Source organism: Larimichthys crocea, chromosome XII, assembly GCF_000972845.2.
Source record: "Larimichthys crocea isolate SSNF chromosome XII, L_crocea_2.0, whole genome shotgun sequence".
In the NCBI taxonomy this organism is placed as follows: domain Eukaryota; kingdom Metazoa; phylum Chordata; class Actinopteri; family Sciaenidae; genus Larimichthys; species Larimichthys crocea.
In genome coordinates, this window is record NC_040022.1 from 9,640,241 (window position 1) to 9,666,683 (window position 26,443).

The following is a 26,443-nucleotide window of genomic DNA, read 5'->3' on the forward strand; positions in this document are numbered from 1 at the left end:
CCACATATAGATAGCAAGTATAATGTCTTGTTTCTTTTCTATGCTGATGACACACAACTTAATTCTCATTTCTTCTTATATTACAGATATAGATCTTAGAAATTCCTTCAGATTAATGCAGGATTAAATAAAGTTATTCATTTGCTATTGGCATCATGGAAAACCGTGGTGAATTCTTTCCCTATTAAACCTGTGTCCAAGATTTTAGGTGTTTTCTTGACTTTGAAAAAGAGCATACAGGGTGGCTTCTTCCAAAAATATTACTGAAATCTGTCACACTGAGAAAACGATTCACAATCCTGTAATGCTCTGTTGAGACTATGTACTGGTGTGAAACAGCATGAAATGAGTGAAACAACATTTTCAATAATGATTTCAAAACACAGCTGGAAGATTATTGACTAACAGTTCAAGACAAACATTTAATTTTTCACCTGAGCTGACTTAAATTATTTTCTCATCCATTTTGGAATTGATTTCAAAAGAAAATTTCATTGTGTAAAGCATTGAATGGTAAAGCATTTATATAGATGCATTTCAGAACTTTTAATACCATGTGTTATTTCACAGCCCCTTAAGTCAAAGTGTTTCTAGCTGTACAACCATCTAGACTAAAAGCTATAGGGGAAAATGCCTCTAGACCTAAATGCAACCACAAAATGTACCTTCATCATGTATATCATTGATTTTCTCACTGTATTTTTTCTCTCTTTATAGGTTACTAATGAATGTGTTAGTACATGATTATAAATAAGATTATTAAGCTGATACAAGACGATTATATAAGATGATCTTGCATGTGTACAGCCAGGCTGGTCTACAGCTTATCTCGGCTTGACCAGCCTGTATAGCCGCACTAGTTCCATGTAAGTGTTAGAGTTCCAGGGTCTCTTCCGCTCATTAAGGAACATGGTTTTGCACTATCCAGATGTGTACAAGCATCCAGGCAGTGTTGTGCTCAGTGCCATTGCAGAAAGGCCGATAGAAACTCAGTCAGCTGTGTTTTTGGATCAGCTGGTTAGAAGACAGGCACAGAAAGCAAGTGAAGCAGACTTTGAAAATAGCTGTAAGCTGGGAGAATATGAGACGCCACATACATTTTTGCCAGAGTGGAGAGCAGCCATGCAATGGCCACTGGCACACTACCACCACAGTGTCACAGGACCATAGCTAGATTGTCTTTGATTAGAGCTCTAAACATTGTGTGAGTCATGGCTGCTTCTAAGATCATCACAGGCAAATGTCTCATCAATAGTGATGGGACTTTGCGGCGAGGTTTTACATTAAAGTTTTATTCACTGCCATTGTTTATGAGGGGAGATTATTTCTGTCTCAAAGCGAAGACATTTCCCATCTCAACAGACTTTTATACTGTAATAATTCTTGGCACCATCAAACTGGCTCATCAGTTTTGATGAAACTTTGATGAAATGAAGTTCAGAAGCAGCGTTTTCCCTCTATTGGTTGTGAATGAAAGTTGCCTGAAAGAAAATATCCTCTCATAACTATGTATAATATTCCATTGTATTCAGTCTTTTGAAATGCAAATGATAAGACTTCCAGTCATGAGTCTTGATTAGAACGAGTTTACTGAAAAAAGAACCTGCCAACATTTGTTATTCCCTGTGACCTGAACAGAGGCAGCAGATATCAAAAATGAATGGATAGTTTATAGAGACCATACCCCCAGTGAAGGGTGTGTGTTTATAGAGTATAGATTTTAGTGTTACTGGAAATACCCTATACAAAAATTAGATGATAATTTTACTTTGATGATATGCTCAAAATTACCTATGCATTACATGCATGTTGTAGGACAAATAATTAAGGAGCAATGCTTTTAGCTAGGTACTTGACACTGTGCTAAGACACCTTTATCTCTGAAGAAAACACGTTAACCTGACAGTCCACTGCAACATCAAGGAGAGATAAAGTGGCAGATTGATGTTTTAACAAACCATTATAAATTCTAAACCTTTTCTTCAAACAGATGGACCTTTACCCTTGAGACAAGAATGCCTAAACATACTCAGAGTACATATTTAAGCACACAAACATACTCACGCAGGCACGCACATGCACACGCACACGCACATATCCAGATGGTCGCAGATCCCTTGGGATGTTCAATTTCGTTCAATCATTTCAGCAGACCAAGGCATTTGCTTAATGGGTAAGGTGCCATAAAAACACACTCAGGATAGAGGCAAAGGCAATCATTAACCGCTGATGAGCCAGAAAATGTCTAATTCATTCATCTGCATGGTATTTCTTATTGTCTGTCTTACCTAGCATTACCCCACTAAGACATAGAACTTTCTGTGTGTGTGTGTGTGTGTGTGTGTGCAAACAGAAGAAATGCTTCGGTGTAAATACAACTTTAATATAAAATATTAACAAAAAACTGAACCTAAAACTTTTTTACAAACACCCTTAACACCTTTTCTATATGTATGACATATATATGTCTATATGTGGCCAGAGTGCTTTATTCAAGGAGCGGAGGATTAAATGGATTTAGAGGCAAACAGAGTGAGGGAGAAATAAGACATACTCAAAACTGTAACATTGTCTCAACCTCCCTGTCTTCCCCATCACCTCTGAATCTGAGCACCATCCCTCCCACCCTGGAGGTGACTGACAGATGGGATCAGTCTGAACATCACTCAGAACAGCTTTCTGCCTCCCGTCACCCTGGCAAAAAACATATGATTTTCCACAGCGGTCCACACTGCATCCTCCGCCTTTCACCATCACACACAGTCACACAAGTCCACAATTCAGCATCGTTACTTAATGTGACTCACACGCCAACATGTGCATCATTCACGTTCGTTTGAGACATTGCTCTTACATGCATGTCTACATCCATCATCTCTCTCTTATCAATCCCACATAGCCTTAAAACAGACTCTTGAAGTCTTACTCCCATCTGTAAACCCCTCTACTGTTTCTGTACTGTAGTTCAAAGATAAACACTCACTAACTCACATACTTGTGTCCCATGTCCCTCTGTCTTCTGCTGTGTCAATCTCTGTCTTCTGTCATTCTTTCTTTCTCACATCACAACAAGGGCATGCACGAACAAAAAAAAGGTGCACACACACTTGTATAAATGCAAAGAAAGTCATACGCACGCTGACAATCCTCTCTGAGGTGCCCCCTCTGGAGACGGTGGTCCCGTTGAGTCCCACTAGAGAGGGCAGGGTCTGAGACATCCAATTGGTCACCATGGCCATGGTGCTGAGCACCGCTCCGATCTTTAGCATGGGAACGCTCATGTTTGCTTCCTGTGGGGCCCCGGTGCAAACGGCCCTACAGCCAGCCTTACCCTGCCCTGCCCTGGACCTCGGCTCCAGTCAACCCCTCTGTGCTCCAGACAGCTTAAGCGGGGAAACCAGCCAGTCAGCTTCTGCCTCAGCCTGAGCAGCAGCAGAGCACTCAGAGCTGGTAAAGCACAGTTACCAGACTCACACACCACTGGCTCAGTCAAAAAGACAGCCAGAGCCCGTTTAGAGAAGAGCAGCTCACATCCAACAGCATCACGCTGGAATCTTCCCTCTCAGAGTGACTGCCTCAGCTTCACCCCCTCCCTCTCTCACACTCTTTTTCCCTCTCTCTCCGACTTCCTCACTCTCCTCTTGTCACTCCCTTTCTCTCTCTCTCTCTCTCTCTCTCTCTCTCTCTCTCTCTCCCTCTCTCTTACCCTCTCTTCCTCAAGATGCAGAGCTGCGCATTGGCTGCCTCTCTGTCTCATCCCCTCCCAATCAGCCTCTGCTCTATCCTTGCCAACCCTGTTTTGCATGCATGTATCCATTCTTTTCCTTTCCTCTCTTTCTCTGACATTTGGCTGTTCTTTTATGACTCACATCTTGGTGTGTGTGTGCGCGCAGACACACACTAAGATGTGTTCAGAGAAAGTGACTGATGACAGAGCTGATCCGTGCTCTGTTATATGACATGTCTGTGCCCAGGGCATCCTAGACAGACTGTCCTGCAGTCTCATCACACTGTCTGTACTGGATAGATTCAGTGGGGTAGGTAGATGTAAGGTTGACCGGGGGCTCATGAGAGGAGACATGGGCAGATGGTTTCGGCAAGCTATTAATGTAAGTGAAATCCAGGTGCTCCTGCCCATGGCTGCTTTTGACAGTTTATCCATCATTCTGCCTCATGACATATCCTAAATCAGACTCCAGCTTATACTTTTACAGTATCTTACCAACTCCATTTTGCCTGAAGCATAACCATATCACAATAGCAGGTACAATGCCTTTTTCACACTAGCTGCGTGAAATATTGCTAATGCTCTAACAGTAGTGCATGAGTGCAAACTTGGTTGAAGATTGAATTGATATAAATGATGGAATCGTGGTTTGTGGTAGAGTAAAACTAGTATAAGTGATTAATAAAGCTTGGCTTTGCCCATACCTGGCTGCTATACTGTAGCTTGCTTTCTTCCAATAAATTGGATTACATGTTATATTTCAAGTGAAATATTTTTACCATGGTTGTATGCTATAATCCAAATGGCTTTATCTTTCAGCACAGTCACAGCATTTAAGACAGTGTCAGATAACACACCAATCCCGCTGGCACACTGTTTGCATTTCACCTCAGGAACTAAGCAAGATTTGAGCTTATTTCAGGACAGACACCAGACGTGTTCTGAAGTTTAGATTCGCTCTTTGGATGTGGGATATTAATTGTGTCTCCAATCATAGCTGCCTGGATTTGCCACTCATTTCTACACCAATGGGCCAGATGAAATGAGGTATGAAGTGTTAAGTGAATTGCAGGGTGTGTTAAATTTTGCAACAATTTCCAGCAAGATACTGCACCCTAAACAGCATAATGATGACAGAATGGTCTACCCAGACAAAACGGCCAGGTCATCTCCATTTCTTGCCTGCTTCCTAGTCTGCTGACTTATTCATTTTGGCAGACATGGATGGACTCCCTTCCTCACCCAGTCATGTTGGGTGAGTGATATGGGCTCCTCTGTGTGGGGTGTACCGTGAAGTGATATGAGAGGAGACAGCTTCCTGAGCCCCATCCAAAAAATGTCAGCCCTTCCCAGCTTACCTACTGGCTCCAACATCAGTCTCACTTGTGTTGGTTCCTCTGTTTTTGTAGCAAGACTGCCCTCATGTGGTTAATAGTGGAAATTCCCTCAATAAGCTCACTAATGCACACCTTTTGAAAGCCAGTCATTGTTGTGTAACACTGAACCTGGTGACAGGTAGTTGTCACTTTATGACTTTACGAGGGAGATGTAAAAGGGCATATAGAGGCACTGTATATAGTCACACTGCAACCGATTTCAGTGAGGCAAAAAGGGTACTAGAGGTAACGAATAAAAAATAACTATAAAATATTTTGTTAGTAGATTTATGCCAATGTCCAGGGACATGCTGGAAATAGACATAATACCATGTACTCCCATTGTCTAATGATTATTAACAATAATTATTTATCAAAAAAGTATATTAACAGTCTCCAGCTCAACTAAGTATATCTATTCAACCAAATACTGTGCATGTAAATATTTATACAGAAATTATATTTATGTATAATTATGAGTTTTAGGTCTGTGTGGGAGGGAAAAGCTATGTTTTGTAAAGTGCCATATTTCCTTTTGCTGCACTGGAGAATGCAGTAATCGTCATTTTCACAGGGTGGCAGCAAAGATTTAAACATGGATATCGACGTCCTTTGTCCATCTATATCTGTATTTCAAGCCTCCGTACGGGCTTCATCAAAGAAAACCTGGCACTGAATTAAGAGAGCTGAATAAAAGAGAAAATCATGTTGCTTATTGATGCACCAACTTGAATAATTAAAGAGACCAGCCACCCCATGAACAACTGTGGCCACTGTGCAAGAAGTAAGCTGTTTTATTTAAGTGGAACAAGAAATCCGTGGTGACAGCACATTTACTTCTTAAATTTTCCTCCACTGGTCCCAATTTGTACAGTTTGACTGCTGAATATGTGCTTAATAATGATGCATTATGCCTCTTCACTCCCTGGTACCTACCCCATATATAGACTGTATATATGTTCTCTAATGGTTTTCATCTTGGTACCCTTTATTTGAAGGCATCTCTTAATCAGTGTAAATAACTTACTTGCTTTATTTGTGAAGTGAACTTTCAAAATATCTCTCACAGAGTTCAGGTCAGATGCCATTTTTTGTAAAGTGATGGACCAAATAACACATGTGAATCTGCCATACCTCAAAGAATTCCAGGCTCTGCCAGTCATCTGTCTAATCACAGAGTCTGTTGGCAGAACAAGCCTTCATTAAATATTAGCTAGAGTGGAACTCAGCCATTTAACCTGTATTAATTTAATCCTTTTTGATTAATTTCCACAGCCATTCCACACAATTTCCACTCTAATAATTGGCCAGCCTCATTTTTGCTGCTCATTTTTGTCGCTCTCTTTTGTTCTCGTTCTCCATGAATTTTATTTAGCCTTTAACTCCTCTGACTCTCTCCGTCTCTCTGTTGTCTCTCTTGGCCCCTCTGGCAATGAGAATAAATGGCATCATATCATGTATTTCTCCTTTACCCTACATGTGTCTTAGCATCTACTATTTCTGTCCTCAGCTCATACACTTTGACTGGTGATATTAGTAGTCTTGTCACATACATGGACTCAAACTACATAATGTGGATACAATACTGTGAAACATCTAAATGCACATCTGTTGTGCATCTTTTTGGTGCGTCCACATAAACATGCCAACACGGTCCTGTGCTTTATCATAAACATCTAAAAAAAATCCACTTTGTTCCTAGCCTGTGGGTGTTCTCTATAAAGGGCATTTTTAATCAGTTTAAATGGTAAAAAATCCCCACCAACTGCAGAAATGGCAGCATGCCCATGGATGGCAGTAGAACACTACAAAGCCCTGAGGTCATAGGGACAAGCTCTGGGAGAGATAACAATACTGGGGAGGAAAAAGCACCATACACTAGCCACATTCTCACTGAGCACAAAAACACAGCCAGATACAGATAGATAAACAGTTGAAGTACAGGACCAAATTACACCTCAGCTAATTGCACTGACCTCCTAATAATGATGCAGAGCTGGTATGACTGAGGCAGCGTGGCTGCACACAAATCGAGTGCCTTCCTAAGCTCCGAAAGATGCTGGAGTCATCTGGGTCTATGAATACTGGCTATTTTTCTGAGTCATAATTCATTAATTAGATGATGGACATGGAGGCCCACTGCCTTCTAAATATATCAAGATCAAAATCAGCTTAAACAAAGCGTGACCTCATTACCATGGCAACTATTTAAATGGCATAAATAGTCTGTACCCCAGGGTTCAGGCAGGCAAACAGTGGTGTGCTTTCAACATGGAGTGTTTAATCTATTAACGGCTCCTGTGGGCCTTTGATTAAGGAATCTCATCTGGGCTTTTACATTTTATAGTAGCAACTGAGACCACAAGAGGACTATAGAGTATACATGCATCGACCCCTGTATGCATAAAGTACAAAGAACACATCCTATTGAGTTGAATGTGTTCAATAATTCAAGCAGTGAGCTTTCACCACGAATGAAGTAGGACCCATATCCCACAGAATCATGACATGATGATCCATGAAGACCTTGCATTGGAGTCAATAACCTTGCATGTTCAGTTGCACCTCCGCAAGATTAGGCACTATAATCTCCAAGAAAATCACTTAAGATTTTATGCATTTGACTATGAGGCCTGTGTGTTTTTATGTGCATGCATGTAAAGTTTATGCGGTAAAATGTGTCCATTTATGTGTTTACATATGCCTACTTTTGCTTATGTGTGTCACTGCTTCTTCATATTTGTGTCCACTTGCATGAGCTACGCTTTCTCTCCACTCAGCTGTGAAATGTCTACAATACCCTCTAATGGTGGTAGCCACAGTGTTGTGTGAGAGACCCAGTTAAGCTGTAACATGCACGTAATATATAGTATCTGGTTCACTACTGTGTGAACCAGAACTAAGGAACAAAAAGCGTTGGTGTGCATGGCTCAACCCAATAGTGCTTAACTACAATAATGGCTGTTAACAGGTGAGAATCTATCCTTCCAGTGGGAATGCGTGAGAAAAGAAAATCAATATAGTAAGTGTGTCTGCCTGGCTGTATTGACTGTAACACACCTACAATACCCTGTGGTGAGTCCATCCATTGTCTTTACATACTAGCCCATAAAGTCCATCCGATCATCCCACACTGAAGACAATTTATAATACACTATAAAAACTGTTTGATGTTTTCTTCTTTCCTTGAATAACAGCTATGTTCACATAGATAAAAGCAGCACGATTCAGACACCAGATTTATTATTTGTGTTTGTTTGTTTTTTCAACAAAAAGAAAAATGATGATTAAAATATCTCCCTACAGTGTTTCTAAGTCTCTACAGTGTTGGATGACAGGGGAGAATACTGTTGTAACCAATTTCCCCCCCCAAATACAATTCAATTTTGAATTTGTTTTCCAGACCAGAGAAAAGTTTGCAGTGTGCGTAGAAGAGCAGAACAATAATAATGACTATAACAAGGAAGGTGGAATTAATAGACACATTACTTTGGCTAAGCTATTCTTAAAATTTCAAAATAGAAATGGAAGGTTGGTATAAGATTAGCACTAGTGAAATGTAATCACCGAATATCAGCTGGACATAGTATGGACTGACAAATCACTATTGAAAACTGTTCAATCTAACCTCTGAGTAGACTGCCCAAAAAAAAGCAGGTTCCCTAAATATTTAGAGCCCAATAGTGACTTGGTACCAAACCAATAGTGGTTTGGTAATGTTCTTGGGTCACTTGCACTTTAAGTGACCCAAGTGACCCTTCCATTTAAGAATAGCTTAGCCAAAGTAATGTCTCTATTAATTCCACCTTCCTTGTTATAGTCATGATTATTATTCTCCTCTTCTACACACACTGGAAACTTTTCCTAATCTGCACAGATTTTGATGCTAAATGTTCGGTTTACGATCTTTGTCTATTCCTACCCTTTTAGTTATCAGTCTGATTGAACCATTTGCACAGTGTTTTGTTCACCATGTACAAAACAATACTTATTATTATTTTTTGCACACCCCTTGTAAAAAATAACATCAAATTATAAAGAAAACCTTTCCACAATCTAAAAGTATGAAAGACAACATATAGAGTAAATATAGAGTAGTCCTATCAGTCATCTACAGAATCAAGCTTTTGTGCCAGGCAATACAAAACTTCAGGTCAGGTCAGATACCAAGAGTCATATGAGTAACCTTCAGTATTTACAATTTAATTTTTTAAAGGCTGCACTTGTAAAGAGAAAATGATTTTACAACAGCATAGACAATATATTTGATCAAATATTCCATATCTGCTTGTATTAAATCTATATATTGTCATTTACAGGATATTTCGTATGAATGAATGGCATATAGCTGAATATTGGATAGCTCAATCAGGGACAAGCAGGGTGCCACATTTTGCTCCAGGCTTGCTAAAGAAAAGGCTTGATCAACGTAATAGACAAGAACTACATGCGGCAATCAGCTGCCATGCATTCTGCAGCACAGCATGGCTCTCTCCACTGTTCTGCACCTACTCGTGCCAACAGTACCAGCTGAATACGACTCAGTGTAGCACTTCCTGTGGTAAATGTGCCCAGTTGAATTGCCCACACACACAGAGGCACTCACACATACGCACATGCATACAGATAGCATTCACACACACACAATTACTATGATCATTTCCTGGCTCCATGACCTGATTACCAATGTTCCACAAAAAAAAAAAAACCCTTTTCTGGATCCAACAGCAGAAAGCCACTGCCACATCCTGACCTTTTCTCCCACCCAGCTAATCAAACATTCTTTCTGTTGCGTAGGGAAAGCTATTCCTGTAAATCGAGTAATTACTGACAGCAAATTGGGAGTCTTCAGCTTAGCAGAAAGGTAGCTGAGGCTCAGAAAGCTTGCTAATTGAGACTGCCCCCTATGGCCACTAGCCTCTTCAAAACACCCTTCACTGAGCTGGCCTTGTCACTATCCCCCAGAATAATTTAGTTTTTTTTCATCCAGATGGTAACTTGACTTTTGCTGAGTGCTGGCAACCACAGATTTCATAGCAGCTTCGTTTTAGACGGTACAATTGGTTAAAGCAAATTCATTTTGGCATGCTAATATTTACAAATCTGTATTAGGCATCTATAAAGAATATTGCTTTTGCTGCTGAGAACATTTTGAAACCAGTTCCATTCCTTGGTCTTATTACTGCACTGGAAAAGTGCTTTGTTTCATCAATGATGTATTCATCTATATCTGCAGAAGAGCTGAGAGTCGATATTTTATGCCATGCACCTACCTAGCACCTTGTTATATAACTCAAGACCACTCCACCACCAGTGGACAAAGTTTCTGCACTTTCTCATTTAGTCTGTGTCTGAGTCATTGTTTACAAATATCACACAGTCGCAGAATCAAGGTACCACAGTGGTTCGCTAATCATTGTGGTAGGATACGCAAGGGGAAAATAAGCCAAAGAATAACACAGAAGATAGGCAAAAAGGTTAGAGCAGATAGTGTGATATTTAGGGGAGGCAGAGAGAGAGAGAGAGAGAGAGAGAGAGAGAGAGAGAGAACCCAGAAAAGAGAGAAAAGGATGGTGATGCATTTGAAACTCCCTGAGGTGATGAATTTACATCTTGTCTGTTTTCTGCCACGTCTGCAACAGCTAAACTAACAGGACCAGAGAGGAGTGGTGAGATCCTGCCAATTACAGTCTGCTTTACTGAGAGTTTGCAGCAGCCAATTGTGAAGAAAAAAAAAAAAAATCTTAATGCGTCGTGCTCAATATGATCAGGAACAAACAATGACCAGAACCCAACAGCTATAACTGTATGTTAGTAATGAAGGGACAGAACCAGCCTGCAGTCTTGTGTCCAGCTTCTTTGTCAGAGCTCATACTGAAGCCTCCATTTGTATCCTCTGTCTTCAGGTCATTAATGCTCAGAGAAGCTGTAACATTTAATTAGGGACACATTATTAGTGCAACACAGGCACAATGTGCAGTAGAGAGAAATCCCAAAACAGCCCCTAACTAAATATTACATTTACAGCCACATGGAGTTATAGGCAAAAAAGGTTAGGAGAAACTTGTAGATAAACAAATTAGCTTGTCATTGTGTACTTTTATGGAGTTTTGCCTTGCTGGTGGGAAGAGGAGAAAGAATTATTAGGATAAATAAACAGTCTTTTGTTAGCTTGTGATTCTTGTACCTTCCTCCACAACCCTGCCGATGATTCTAGCCACATAATCTGCAAAGTCTCAACTGAATTGTCGAAATGAGAAACCACTGATCGATTTAGTGATTAAACAAACAGGCAGAGACAGAAATGAGCATACAGATCAGAAATGAGTGGGCTGTACTTTGAATATTATAAAGGGGTAATATTCTGTGGAGTTAGTCAAGTGTGAGATGAGAAGTATTATGAGTAGGAAGGTGCTGACGAGAGGAAGGAGGAGAGGTAGGCTGTAATGGGAAAGAGTAGCCATAGAGTCTGGTGCTTCACCACAGGTGGTTGCATTGGATCATCAGGCTGGATCTCTCAGCAACAGATGCAATGTTCAGCAGGTACAAGGCAATAAAGTGTATGGCGAATGTAGTGACATGTTCTCCATTACGATCTCAATTCAGCTCTCTTTTCAAAATGTGAATTTGTGTCTTGTGTGTGTTTGTGACTTTATGTGTGGGTTACACACAGACTAACAGTTGTGTGGATTTCGGCGAGCAGTATATCTGTGTCTTTGTCAGCAGGATTCCAGTTGATGCAGGATGTTGAGCAGCGTGCTCTTCACTCCGAGCACGGCGCAGATCAGATACAGTGCTTAATGACGATATTTGTGAGTGCAGCCTGGGAGATATGATATCAGAAAGGCCATCCATTGCATTAATATTCCATGCAGCACAAGCAAGGAATGGGAGATGATTTCTCCCTTAAGGAGGTGCTTCCTTTGCTAATCGTTAACATAAATATTTTCATTTTCTATCTTTAAAAAATGGCAGTCTGGGACTCTGCTGCTCATTCCTCCTGGGACATATCATTGTTTAATATTGCCCGATTGCCTCGAGTAAAATGGACAGGAACACATTCAAAATAAGATCCAACCTACCAAGTACAGGAGATTAGACAGAAATATTCATTAGAGATGATTCTGAGAAGGTAACACATTCATACACCCATTGATTAAATCACTAATTCAAATTTGAATGACACCTAAGGGCCCACCTCTGCACAACAACTCTATTTGTGTCAATTTGAAAAGCAAAGTCTTATATATAAGGAGGACTCTCCCTTGCAGTTTATATTAATCTAACAGTGTTTTAATTTCCTCTTGATATTCTCCATTTCCTGAATAAACAGATTTTACCTACACATCTAATATTATCATAGCTACAAATGAGTTTCAGTTTGAGCTGAGTCTCACTGTTCACATTTAATAGGCTTGTTTTGGGCTGTTTGGATAAGATCAACACAGATTTGAGCATGGCAGCTGCAGATGTCAATCCATAACATACCAAGTAGAGAAATGTGTCTGACAAGTGAGAAGTATTCTCCTCTGAAGATCCCTGCACTCGCTCACATCATGCTGTTACTTTTACTGAGAGGAGTAAGAGATGAGAGCTTGGCCTGAGAGGGCCAGTAGCCTGAGGCACGAAGGCTTAAAGAGAGAGACCTCTCCTGAATACCTATTCATCACATCACCATTAGTGTGGCTGAAGCACTCAGCTCAGCTGCTCAAAAATATAGCGAGCATCACTGCATTAGATCCCTTAGCATAGTCCGACTTCATAGGACTATCCCAGCTGCATTATATACAAATGAGCCGAGATTTCAACCTGCTTTTCACACCCTGTGATGCAGCAAGATGCAGACATATACATCTTGTTACACATCTGCATACACACAGCTCAGTAATAAATAAACAAGTGCAGACTCTAATCGTCAGGAGAGTACATTTTTATCAGAGCATGACGTTTCTTTTTTCCCCCTCCCACAGAAATGCCACTCTAGATCATTTTCTTCTCTCATCTTGGCTGTCAACATTTTATCCTTTCTTCCTGCTGCTTCCGGTGTCTCTCCTGCCAGAGTGACAGGATGCACATGCCATTGTTTTGTCATGGTCATGACCGCATTGATTAAGCAATGTGAAGCTAATTAAAGGCAGTCTGCAAAGGAGTGTTCATGCCAGTGAGGGGGATAAAATGTTGGTGACGGAGCGATAGGCCTCTAATTATGATTCTCCTTTTGGTTAGGATGGGAGAGATAATGACCCTGCAGGCACGGTCGGCAGGTACAGTGGAAAAGCACTCTCCCTGTCTATTTCTCCCTCTATCCCTGCCTGCAATCTCCAATTTTCATTTCTAGCAACTCTGCTCTGTCTTTTCCTCTTTCCCTCTCACTCACTTCCCAGCCATGTTGCCCTGCTCAGCTACTCCACTGGGCACTAAATTCAAACCCTGTCCACATCCTCTCATTTTGTACTCATGATACTGCTCATCAACCCTGAACACCACAGCATCTTCACTTCACAGTGTTGGTCTGTAGGATGTGTGTGTGTGTTATTGAATGCACGTCATGTATGCACAGTTTACAGTATGTTGTAATCCTTTTTAATATAATACAACACTATTCTTAGCAATACTTGATACATAGTGCTACCCAGCTTTAACATAATGTAGATGCACATATGCATGCCCATTGCCAAGAGTATTACTAAGGGACTAGAGGGGCAAAAGGATGTTTTTTTTAAAGTACAGAAGAAATACATTTTGTTCTTTGAACGGGCTGTCTTTGTGTGTCTGAGCCTGCGGGTTAGAGAAGAGAAGGTGAAACATTTTGCTGTAGACTAAAAACTCAGGGTAAGCTCTAGCCCATTATTTCAAAAGCATTTTTGTTTGTTCTTATACTCTAAATAATCAAATGGGCCTAATGAGCAATAGATTCATGGTAGTGCTGAATACACATGCCTCACTTTAAGAAAAGTTCCTTTCGACTAATGTGCTTATCTAAATCCGAACCTTCCGCTCTATGAAAAATTTATGCAAAAAGTCAGCATGTTTCATCATTTCCCTCCAATTTTGTGTAATTCATCAAAGCTAGATCAAATTTCTTTCACTAAGTGTCATAAATGCTAAAGATATAATTCTATTTTATTTTTTGGTTAATGTGATGCATACTGAGTTCCCAATTAGCAACATAAAAATGCATGACAGTCTCTAGTTGTGACTCCTACTTCCAGATGTGGTTTCAACATCCAACACTACACACCACTGTGTCTCTGTGTGTTTTGTAGACTTGTAGAAATCCCCGGGGTTTAGAATCAGGCAACATAATGCAATGTAAGCTGGTGTTCCTTCTACTGGAGCATCTTGTTATCTCCCCTCTCCTACATGTAGTGTCTCTCTATCAAAGGACCTCTCTACCTTGCTCACCGTGGGGCTGCAGAGAGCAGCTCTGTCAGGCTGCTTGATATGCAGCAGTGTCTGGTAGCTGCTGGGCTCCCACGCCTCCCTGACTGGAGCCTTTAAGCCTTGGTGCAGTCAGAGAGAGCCTCCCTCATCAATGGCCCTACTGAGTGGCTGTGACAGTGCCACGTGGAAAACACATCGATTAAATGGTTCCTCTTGCCACCCGCTTCTGCCACGCTGCATAGCTCTCATCCTTCATCCCCCAAAATGAAAGCCCTGCAATTGAGTTAGCTTTCAACATGGGAGGCTATGCTGTCACACTCACACATGAGGCGATGAGGAGAGGATTCTTTGAAATAAAGGTGGCAGAGATCATATGAAATAGGATGAGAGGGAGACAGAGTGGTGAAAAGGAGATAAAAGAGAGAGAGTTAGTAAGAGAGAAGGAGGTGTACTACAGTCTGAGGAGTTCAATCAGGATTTATTTTTTTATCACCTCTCATTTGGTGACAGTTGCTGCAACAACTCTCAACTCTATAACATGAATACGAGCAATCTGTGATTAACTAGGGCTTTCAAAGAGAAAACGGTGCTGTACAAAATCTCAAACTAAGAATTTGACATAAAAAACAAACCTTTTTAAAGGAAACAAGATTTCCCGAGAGTGTGGTATATTGTCAGCCATGTGATCGAGCAGGTGGGGGCAGAGTCTATGTTTGGTGTTTGAGAATGCATAACACTCTCTGATATGCGATGTGTGTCCTCCGATAAAAGCGAAGAGATGTGAAGAGCACCGTTCAAGTAGCAGCTTGCCCAATCTGCTCAGTCTTATGAAAGCTTTTGTATCAGAATGGAAAGAGGAGCTCTAGGCGCAACAGCCATATTTATATTCCAATCTTCTACACAGAAACCCACATTGCCAGGCTCATAAAAGATTCATCGAGCAGGGGAAAGCAAGGTCGTACAGAAAACTGGTCAGGAGGTGCCTACTGCAATGCAAAAAAGACCAGATGGGCAAAAAAATCATTGGGCAACTCCCACAGTGGCAGTTACTAAACCAACATGTGTTGTTGTCTTTATAACTGGTGTCCAGCACAAAGCAGATGATCAAGCATGTCCGTGCTTTAATTGGCATCTGTCACTCATACTATAACCTACGACAAACTTAATAGCCTCAGCCATGCTTGCTGGTATCGATTCAATGCATTGTTTGGATCTTTGTCTGTTGTGGATCCCATTGCTGACATGTTTGTGAACTAGAGAGCATAGGGGAGGGAGAACGGAGGAAACAAAGACAATGTGTGTGTGGAAGAGTGACTGCATGTGCGCGTGCATGCTTGTGCCTGTTCTGGGTGTTGTCAGAGAAATGTCACTCTTGCTTAGAGTCACAGACATAAACCTCTGGGAGTCCTGCACCCTCTGGCACACTTACACAGAAGGAAAAAGAGAAAATGGGGGAGAGAATGTGATATAGGGATGATATTCATCTCATCAGTCGAACTGATCCTTCCATACACTATTGACAGCAAGCATACGCGTAGTACACACATTATATGAGCACTATCTAGCAACATTTTGGGAAATTATTATTATGTGCATCGGTCAGTCATTGTGAAATTGTCTGGAAAAGAGAATTAGGCTCAAAATGGACACTACATGCTCAGAGGACACATGCAAATCTACTTTTCCTTCCTCCTGCATGTATAAAAAAAGTAATCAGTCCCTGAGTGTGCAGCTGGCTGCTGGTTAGCTGCCAGGTTAATCATGTCTGTATAAATGAGAAAGCACTAACAACTGTATTTAGTACTCAGTCCCAAAAGACCTTAAAGACCTTTCTAATGACGATTATGAGCAGCCCTAGAGCCAGCCAGCTCAGTCCATGGGATTGCTAATGGTCATTTTAGGCCAGCAGGTTTTCAAGACAACAAGACAGAAAACAGCAACAGAGGTCGTTTAGAGTCCATATAACCCTGGAGCATAAGCAGTGGTCAGTCTGTGGCTCTGAATGAGTAAGTGGTCATTTAAAACATGGACTAAATAGCAAGGTTACGCGACTTTCCTATCTGACTTTGACAATCCTATTTTGAAGCGATAGTATCCCGCACCCTCTGAAGTATCTGCAAAACACTCAGATTCACAATTCTTGACAAGAAAGATCCCATGCAGATTAATCAAATAGTCACACCTACTGAATGACTTCAGTAAAAAAGAATTCCACCCTGTTTTTTTCTGTAGGAGTGTCAATTAGTGAGGAGTGAGTGCATAGAATACCAATAATATGTCATACATTATAACCTGCTGGTGCATAGAATACCAATAATATGTCATACATTATAACCTGCTGGTAGTTTTGTTTGTCTGTTTGTTTTTGGCATTCCATTTGGAAAGTAAAGCCCATTCTGCTACACCCTCTCTACCTCAGGGGGTCAACCATGAGAGGGACACAGTGTTAGTCAGGCCACTGACCTCACATGCTTTTCTACCTGGCGTTCCATCTGTTAACCAATTACTACGCAGACCGCTGCCTGCCTTCGTGCCTCATCGAAGGCAGTGCAGTAGTGAAATCAGTCATCCATTTCACCCTGGGCCCACCACAAAAAAGCTAACTGCCTTCATCACACACTAATATCACCCCTATGTGAATAATTTAGATCCACATTTAGAAAACCGACCCCAAAAACATGTACGTCATTATCAAGAACCAAATCATTCACACAGACACACAAAAAACACACATGCTAACTGCCCCTACTGTGCAGACTCACATAGTCCTTGTGTGGAAATAGATAGTGCTGCACAGAAAACATTTTAACATGTCATAGGAGGAAATTCACAGGTTTAATAATAATATCTGCATTCCACTCAGGGGAGGTCCTGCTGCTGAGTGTGCTGGTTCACTGTCACTGTAAATGAGACACTTAATGGAACCGAGCTGATGTCACTGTTATTAAGTCCACCAACCAACCAATGTGCAATGTGTGTATCTATTGACTTTTTCTAACTCTAAACTTCACTCTTTAAACTTTAAACTAGTAAACCTTTAACCTTCAAACCAAGTCTTAGATGAAAAATAAATGGTTAATGTTTTAATGGGCAGATATTTGTTCTCAGATATGAGGTGAGTCCCCACAGTGTCGCTGTGTGTACAGATTACTTGTCCCTACAAGCACACACAACAACATGCACCTCTGACGATGAAGCAGCAGGCCACATGAAAGCACATCAAACATTAGGATGAGAGAGTGAACAGTGGACAACACAAAGGCTCAATAGCTCTCTGTGCTCCAGCCTCCTTTCTTAAGTAGTATGTCTTTTATGAAACAAATCTCTTTACAGCGGTACAACTGTGACTCACACAATGTGGTATCATTATTGTGCACTGATTCAAGCTCTACCCTAATCAGTTATGACACAAGCACATACTATTCAATCTCTTCAAGCAGCCCCGAATCAGACATAATGCAACCTCATTATCTGTGCCTGATTGTGAAGCAGCACCTTTGTATATTAATGGGGAGTGCATGAAGGTGGACTCACCCACACAGTGCTAGACATAATTGTTACTGCCTGACAGCAACACACAAATGGTTATGATGGTTATCTTATTTAACAAGAAACACATGAATATTACTAAGCTTACATGTTATTGATTATTTTATCTACTGTAGCAAGTGTGGATCATATTATAGTTATACAAGTATGCTTGAAATATTAACATTAGAACATGAGATCTTGTTAACAAATGTTGTTTCCTTGTCAACAAGATGCAAAACATGAAATGTTCACATATTAGACTTAAAGTTGTGTCTGTGATTTGACGCTTGACCTTCCATGGGTTTGTGTGGTCATGCAATATAATTCAGAGAAGTAATGGATCTGTCGTAACAATGCGATTTTAAAAGTTGAGTGTGTCTTTGTCTCTCTCTGGCAGATTTATACCCTTGCTCTTGCAGCTTTTCATTTGTTTAATTCTCTAGGTGGAGGTCAGGCTGCTGTTTGGCAAAGCACACTACTGTCCAGTGTCCTTTCTCTTGGGGAATTTAGACTCACATCTCTGTGCCTCTTTGACTGTCATCCAGCTGTACTGTCTCATTCCTCAATTTTTATAAAAGCTTTTAACAGGTAGGGTCACTAATAATAATGGCAGAGATTTCTTTTAAAAAGTATTTTTTACAAGGTTTGATAAGCGTCAGTGTTTTGGTAAGATTGCTGCGTAATAGCATTTTGGCATGAAGACAAGGATATAAATTGTGGCTGGATCATATGATACATATAATAATATATAACATACAGTACATGTTATTAAAGAACACAGAATCAGAATCGTTCATTAGTTAGCTAGTAGTGGATAAACAAAACACACTGGGTTACCTAAAACAACTGCCCTTCTCATCACTAATTATGCTCACATCTGGGCGAGGGCTTTTATTGTGATCATGCTGCTTTGTTCTCATTGGACTGACATCAGGAAAAAGAATTTTTGGCCAGAGGGTCACTGCCAGGTCGCTGGACTGTTTAAAGCTGTCTCGATTGAACATTGGCCAACCCAGCTGTTTGCCCTGTCTGACTCTGATTGAGCTGAGGTCTGTCCTTGTTGTCCTCACATGAAGAGACACTGCAGATAGTGTTAGCCGTATGTCAGCTAACTGCTTTACATCACTTTGTTTGTATATGAAATCAGACGTAATATGTCAGGTTTGCTAATATTGTGACATATAGCTAGGTTTTCTCACTAGAGCATCAAAGCTACTGCTTCGTCTATATCAATAAAACCATCTCAATTCAGTGACATTTATATTACAGCACCAAAGTACAGCATGATTAGTACAATGTAAATAAACTAAATGTTTGAGCCAAATGATGTTTTAAACAGCAATGTGATTTACAAGAGTTTGTTCCTTTTACAGTACTTGTCTTTTAGCTATAAATCGACCCTGGCTGAGGGAGTTTCTGGTGCAATCATCACACCAATCTAGAATGAGGAAACACAACTTAACAAGGTCCTAAATAGTAGTCTGTTAAAACTGATTGTTTATCGTGATCCCTGGTGAGAGAGTGGATCAAGTAAATTACTGAAAAATCTAGCCAATTGCTTACACAGGGTTCTGTCTCCCTCTTTGAGAATGACAAGCAATTAGGTTTTCTCCCCCACTGCACTTCGTGTTTGAACAGAAAAACACCAAAGCAAGTGTTCATTTCGCTCTCCATCACACTCAGCCATGCTACCGTGGGGCAGTCTTCGAGGCTAGACATCTTAAACCAATAACTGCATTCCCTTTGCACTTTTTGACTCCACTGGGACCACAAAAAAAAAAAAAAGATGTCTGCTTCCAAACCTGTACGTGTTTCAGCTACATGACACAATCTTTATTCTTGACAACCTAAGCAAAAGTTGAGCAGCTGCAGAAAACAAAACAAGGAAATATTTTGTCCCCTTAAACAATATTATCTCACCTCTCAGCAAGGCTTCAGGTAGCTTTTTAACGTTTGAATATTAGTGGATTTGTAATCAGCAAACATTCTCCTAAAATATAACACATTACCTAATATTACTCTTTCTTTCTTTAACAAAGAAATTATATTGTTTCATGAACAATCAGGGCAAATGTTACCAACCAAATTCATATCTCATTTGTAACCTCATTTGTGATATTAAAAAAAAGGATATTTTTCTAATACAGAATATTCTCGTGGTCTTTATTTGTCTGTGTTAAAATAAATTTAAAAAAAAGATCATCTCATTGTTCACATTAATTTAATCAAGCACATTAAAGCCCAAGTCTATATATGGTAGATGGCGTATCTTCCATTTCAAGAAAAATCATGTTATGCATTGGAATTTCTGTTGTTGCACTAAATTTACATTTAATGCGATCAGTACTAAGCTATTAATATTAACCATAATAATGAAAGAATGCTGAGCTTCACAAGTTTCATCCAGTTTAGCCAACATAACATACTTTCTAACTCCTGACTGATGACATGCATGTCATTGCATGTAGGTTTTTAGGAAACAATTTTCACAATTTTCTGAAATGATGAATATTAAACAAGGTTTATACAGAATGATTTTATTATCACTGATCAGTCTAAATATCTGGTACTTTTTTTTTTTGGCCTTTTCAACCTTTATTTTGATAGAGACAGCTGAAGAGTGACAGGAATGCAGGGAGAGAGAGATGGGGAATGAGCCACAGGTCGGATTCGAACCCTGAGCAAGGACTGAGCCATGGGGCGGCTGCTCTACCAACTGAGCTAAACACCGCCCCGAAATGTCTGGTACTTTTAAAGGGGATGACTTGCCTTGTGGGGATACGACTGGATAGTGACTACCCTAAAACAGAAGCCAAAAAAATACAAAACTGGTGCAGTATACTAGAGTACATGGGTTTATAACCATTACTTGCAAATGCACGCACACACCCACACACACACACCCACCCACACACACACACACACACACACACACACACACACACACACATACAGTATGTGCTAGTGTCATGGTGTCCTGTCATGCATGACGTGCACATCACAGCAATCATCTGTGCCAAGGTCATGCAGGTGCCTGTATCAGTAACACTAAGGACCTCTGGGCTTTATGGGTACTTAACAAACACATGCAGTGAGAGAACAAGTTCATCTGTCTCATTAAGGCGCTCTAAATATTTCATACAAGTCTGTGCTGAGACTGTGACTGAAAATATGTGGACATCTCAGCTTCACTGGTATGTGTTCCCTTTATTGCAGTACATGCAAAAAGTCATTAATTCTTTATATTTTCCGTGCAATCTTAGAGAGATGGGTAGTCTCATATTTTCTTTCAGACTTTTAAATATTTAATGTAAACACTTACAACAAATTGTCCCCCAAGGCCAATTACAGTTATGAACCGACTGAAGAAGGGGTTGGAATATGATAGTAAGTCATCAGCTACATTTTCAGTATCACATCCACAAGCGTTTAACAGTGACATTTATTCCTCTTCATTTACTGAAGAACAGCTATAGAGATGCGTCAGTGTTTGTTAGGATAGCCAAGTTATGGAATTTTTAATTTTACTTAAGGTGGTAGATTTAGTTACTGGAGTAGGTTTTTAAAATTCAGTTGTCATTAAATTAGTTATTAAGCATCAGGAAACTTAGTAACTAACTTAATTTAGAGGCGCATCAGTACGATATGGTCTTATTATGTGGTAGTCGTGCAGCTAAAGATGTGTTTAATGTTAAATTAGAGCCCTGGAAATTCATGCACCTTGTTTTATACCATCTGTTCTGTACATGTTGTACCATGCACCCGACTCACAGGTATACAGCCTGTTCATCAGCATACCTCCTGTATCTAAATGAAAACATTCTGTAGCTTCTTCTGTTAAAGGTCAGCTGTGTCCACCCGCCTTGTAGACTTGACATATAAAACACTAATGTATGCTGAAACATGCAGCTTTTAGTGTGTCTGTTACAGCATTATTGTTATTCCTGAGTCTCACAAATGTGCAACAATGGACTATATTTTATTTGAATATATTAAATGTAGCAATGCTCCATGTGTAAATACAAAAAATTGTGTATGCTGTAGCAGACTGCATTGCTTATGGGCTTTGAAGATTAAACAAGTGGAAGTGTTAATCCACAGGAACCATCCCAAAAGAAAAATCGCTACAATAAAGACATACTGTGCCTCTGTTACCTATGAGAAACCACCCTATATCCCACTCACTGCTGTTTTTCACACCTAAAATCACTTTAATGTTGAATTTATTGATCATAAATTGCAGTTCCGTTTGTTTACCACCGATGGAGATTTTATTTTTCGTGTTATTTTTTTGTGGGGCCTTGCGATCTGTCTGGTGGCCTTGGCAAACGGTTATAGTCACCGTCACCGTACAATGAGGTGCTGTCTGTGGTGCTAAATTGACTCGGCCGGCTGTTTTTATCCGAAGGCGCGACATGGCGCTGTCCGTGGTCCTGAATACATTGCTCCCTGGAACTAAAGGTGAGAAACGGTGCTGTCCAGCATCCAGTCCCTTTTATACAGGTAACAGGCAGATTGTAGCTACTCTATCAGCATCACCTTATACTTTCTGGGTTATGCTCAACACTACAGGCGAGCTGAACCCTACGAGCTCAAATGTCTTGACTGATTTTCTGGGTCAAATAATTTGCCGTCCTTCACTTCAGTTTACAACTGTCACATCAAAGCTCGTCATTATTACCAAAGGGACACGACACAGACAGACAGACACACACACACACACACACACACACACACACACACACACACACACACACACACACACTTCACACTTCACACATCACCGGAATATACAACCATTTGTTGGCGCTGGTCTGGTACACTACTAATTACGCATGGCTTGCATTCACAGCCACAAATCACACATAGATCCTGTAAACAAACTGTCATGTTGCTGTTCATTGCTTGGTTTCTTCAGTTTAATCAGCGCAATCAGTTATGGTGTTTCTCGGGGAGCCCCTGGACCTCTCTGTCAGTGATATAGAGGTAGATAGGAAGGTCTGTAAACAACGACCTCCAGGGCATCAACAGAATCAGACCCTCCTGAGATAAATTCTGCTATCAACTGAAAACTTTGCTTTATATGTTCTCACCCTATAAGCAGCGCTTATCCAATCATTGCAATTTAGATTACAAATCACATGAAGAATTATGGCAGTCTGAAAATGTGTGAGAGTTCAATTGCCGGCATGTGAATCGAGTTCAGGTGGATTTACCGTCAACCACATCTCTGTTTATTGTCACATTTCCCTGAACTTTTTTCCCGAAATGCTTCCCATCGGTACGATGATATACCTACACAACAATATCAACATATAATGCTGCAACATTATATGCAAAACAGTCTTCACCCTCACTTAACATAATGATTTCCCGCCCTTTTCACTGTGGTACAGCTCTTATTGAGATGTTGGTTTTTACTTAAATTATCCATATTTGAGAATCCCTATGCAGGCGATGAAATACTGCTTTAGGAACTTTTAAACAATGCCTATTCATAGCGTAAAAGCGTCTGTGCCGGGGTCCTTACCTCACAGGGCATGACAGCTAACATCACAAGTAGGAACATGGCACTGAAGAGATGCATACTAGTCGAAATGATAGCGTCCAAGCCGACACCAGTTCCTGCAGCTCTCCCCCCGTTTTTGTCCCTCACTGGGGCGGTTTCTTCAGACACAGAGGGATTCCTTTAATGCTGTGTCGGCTGTGCGCCACCAACCTCATCACCAGGACGCACGGCAGCCTTCTCTGGCTCGGTAAAGCGACCAGCCGCGTGTCTTTTGTGGAGTATAGACTCTTCTGCGGTTAGCAAAAGCAAATGGTCCAATCTTCCAATGTAGACCACAGATGCTGTGATCGGGCGAAGAGGACACTAAGTGGTCCCCTCCGTCCTGCAAAATATCTGCGACTGAGCGATGAGAACGGAGGAGAATCGCAGAGGTTGGAAGGTGACTGCTGTGCTTGCAAGGTGCCGACGCTAGGAGCAGCACGTCAATGTGCAAGGAGCCCAGTCAAAGAAGTACCACTCTTTGACGCAGCCAAGCTTGGCCGCGTGTGTGCGTGCGTGTGAGAGCGAGAGAGAGAGAGAGAGAGAGAGAGAGAGAGAGAGAGAGAGAGCCTGACAATTTTCCTGCCCCTGTGACTAAAGGTACAAAATAGATAGATAGATAGATAGATAGATAGATAGATAGATAGATAGATTTATGCAATGAGAGAAGATACATAGGAGACATTGGCAAATCATACTATAGGACATATTGGACTTGAGGGCACTTGCTTCGCAACAAGGTTTATCATTTTCACCATTTTCTTTTCTTCTATCCTTTAAGGTCAACTATTGTATTTATTTTACTCGTGTGATTCAGTAAAATCCCAAAAATAGACCTCAAGTTTGCCTTAGTTTGTTTTAACAGTGGGATCAGTTCAGAACACATTCATAAAGGATTTTAGATAAGCGTAATGACTTGTGTCTTCTACAAGCCCCTGCCCTTGTATGGTTCAGCAGAAGGTTGACTTTCTCAACTCCTGCTGCTGCCCTCAGTGGCAAGGTGCACACCCTTCTATTTTCTCAGCAGGAAAAACCACAAGGAGGTGAAATGAGTTGCTGTGGGGGAGCAAGGGAGGAGTGGTGTATGGGAAAGAGAGAAGGAAAGAAGAATGCAAGAATTATTCCCGCTTTACTGTGCTGTTGTTGTCGCCACAGTTCTTGTATTTTACTATACCATCCTGCTCAGATACATACAGTAGAGCATAAGGCTGAGAATAATAGAGAAGCTCAAGGCTGCCAGGGTGAGTAAAAGTGATGTTGAGTCATTGCATGGGATCAGAGTGCCAGAGTGTTTAATGGTCATGCTGAGGAAACACTGTACTAACAGACTCCTCCCTTCATCTGTTCTTTTAGATTTTATTTCATGCTTTATCTGTGATTTCTGTGTGGTTCTCTCTGTGAGTGTGATGCTAAAATATTTGTGGAAATGCAACATATCTACTATTGTGAAGTTTCCCAAGGACTAACATTTAACAGCCAGCAGCATCCTTGTGCTTCTGTTTCTCTCTCTCTCTCCCTGTGTGTGTGTGTGTGTGTGTGTGTGTGTGTGTGTGTGTGTGTGTCTGGCTGCCTACAGGTACTCTGCTTGTCAACAAGTATGGTTAAAACACAGCTGTTCAGATGAGACTATTCGTATTGAGCCACCTTTGCCAAGCGTGTCATTATATAGATTTTCACTTTCCAGGAATTGATTCTCTTCAAATAATTAGGAAGCGACAAGAATTTTAAACACATTGTGAGAATGAACTGTGGTAGAGCAGAGATATAGAAAAAAGACCTTATTGTTTTGCTTATGGTTATAGTGAACATCAGACAGGTAGAGGCCCAGTGAGTGACTAGATTGTATATCATCACACAGACATACACAGACAGTCTAATTGGATTTTGGAAAGTTGCAGAACATGAGTTGCTCTATCCATCTAGCAAACATTGGAGTCTGTCCTATAACAGAGCTCGTGGTTGTTATTGATCTTCGTAATGTTACTGCTGCTGCCAGTACTGCTGAGTTATTATTCAATAGGACTGAAAAACCATATTCTTCCTGAAAGAATCCTGAATCCACATTAGGAAGCCCAGTGGGCACACAGGATAAAGTTAAGCTGATGGGAGCTCTCAGTGTTTGGCTTAAATTTAATACTCACTTTCACACAGGCAGTCTATCACACAGAAATTTACAATATCAAGATATAAATACATACACAGATGGAAAATTGTTAGCCTGCAAACATAACACTGAAGCCAACACAAAAATCTTGTGCAAACAATACAACAGCATGTGTCGCACATTTGGCCATTCATGTTTCCTAATGAATGTCTAATCAACGCCTGTAAAGAGCAACACCAAATGGACTGCCACACCACACACTAACCCACCTGCTGAGTTTGCCTCTCCACTTCACTAATGGAAAGTCATTGGAAATCTAGACATTTAGTTTAAAAATGAAGAATACTAGGATTTTGTGCCTTGCTAAACATGGTCAACATGGACCAATCAAAATCAAAAGCTATTATTCTTACAATTAAAATGTCCATTTTAAAAAAGCTTTTCTTGTCATATCACTTAAAAACAAAGACAGCTCCTCCTTTCATACAGATGAGTGAAAGCTCAATGTATTTTTATTTAGAAAAACAGAACAAATTAGTGGTGGTAAGGCTTAACCAGCCATTGGGTCAGAAGGTTAAGAGTGCTCTGTTGCTATAGCAATGCTTGCCTGAGTGCCCAGATAGAAAGGTGTGAAATCCTCAATGGGTGCCTGAAGAAGGAATCAAACATGGCTTTTCACACCCTCTCCTGGGCTGTCTCACTTTGCTACCTGCATGTAACCAAGGCAACCAGGGCAAGGACAACTCAGGTTCAGTTGGGGTTTCTTCGAAGGT

The 26,443-nt window shown here is 40.7% G+C and overlaps 1 protein-coding gene across 2 annotated transcripts in view; it reads right to left on the reverse strand.

Annotated features, from left to right (window-relative positions):
* olfm2a (olfactomedin 2a) overlaps positions 1 to 24,045 on the reverse strand; it is a 41,263-nt gene extending 17,218 nt beyond the window's left edge. Inside the window, exon 1 of one of the 2 annotated variants that reach the window (XM_010730353.3) lies at positions 23,549 to 24,045. In XM_010730353.3, the coding sequence (XP_010728655.1) occupies positions 23,549 to 23,605 (57 nt within the window). In that variant the 5' untranslated portion in view covers positions 23,606 to 24,045. Of the gene's footprint in view, positions 1 to 3,137; positions 3,579 to 23,548 lie in introns of those variants that run through there. The other variant, XM_010730351.3, reaches the window with a different exon arrangement.
* Positions 24,046 to 26,443: the final 2,398 nt, after the last annotated feature.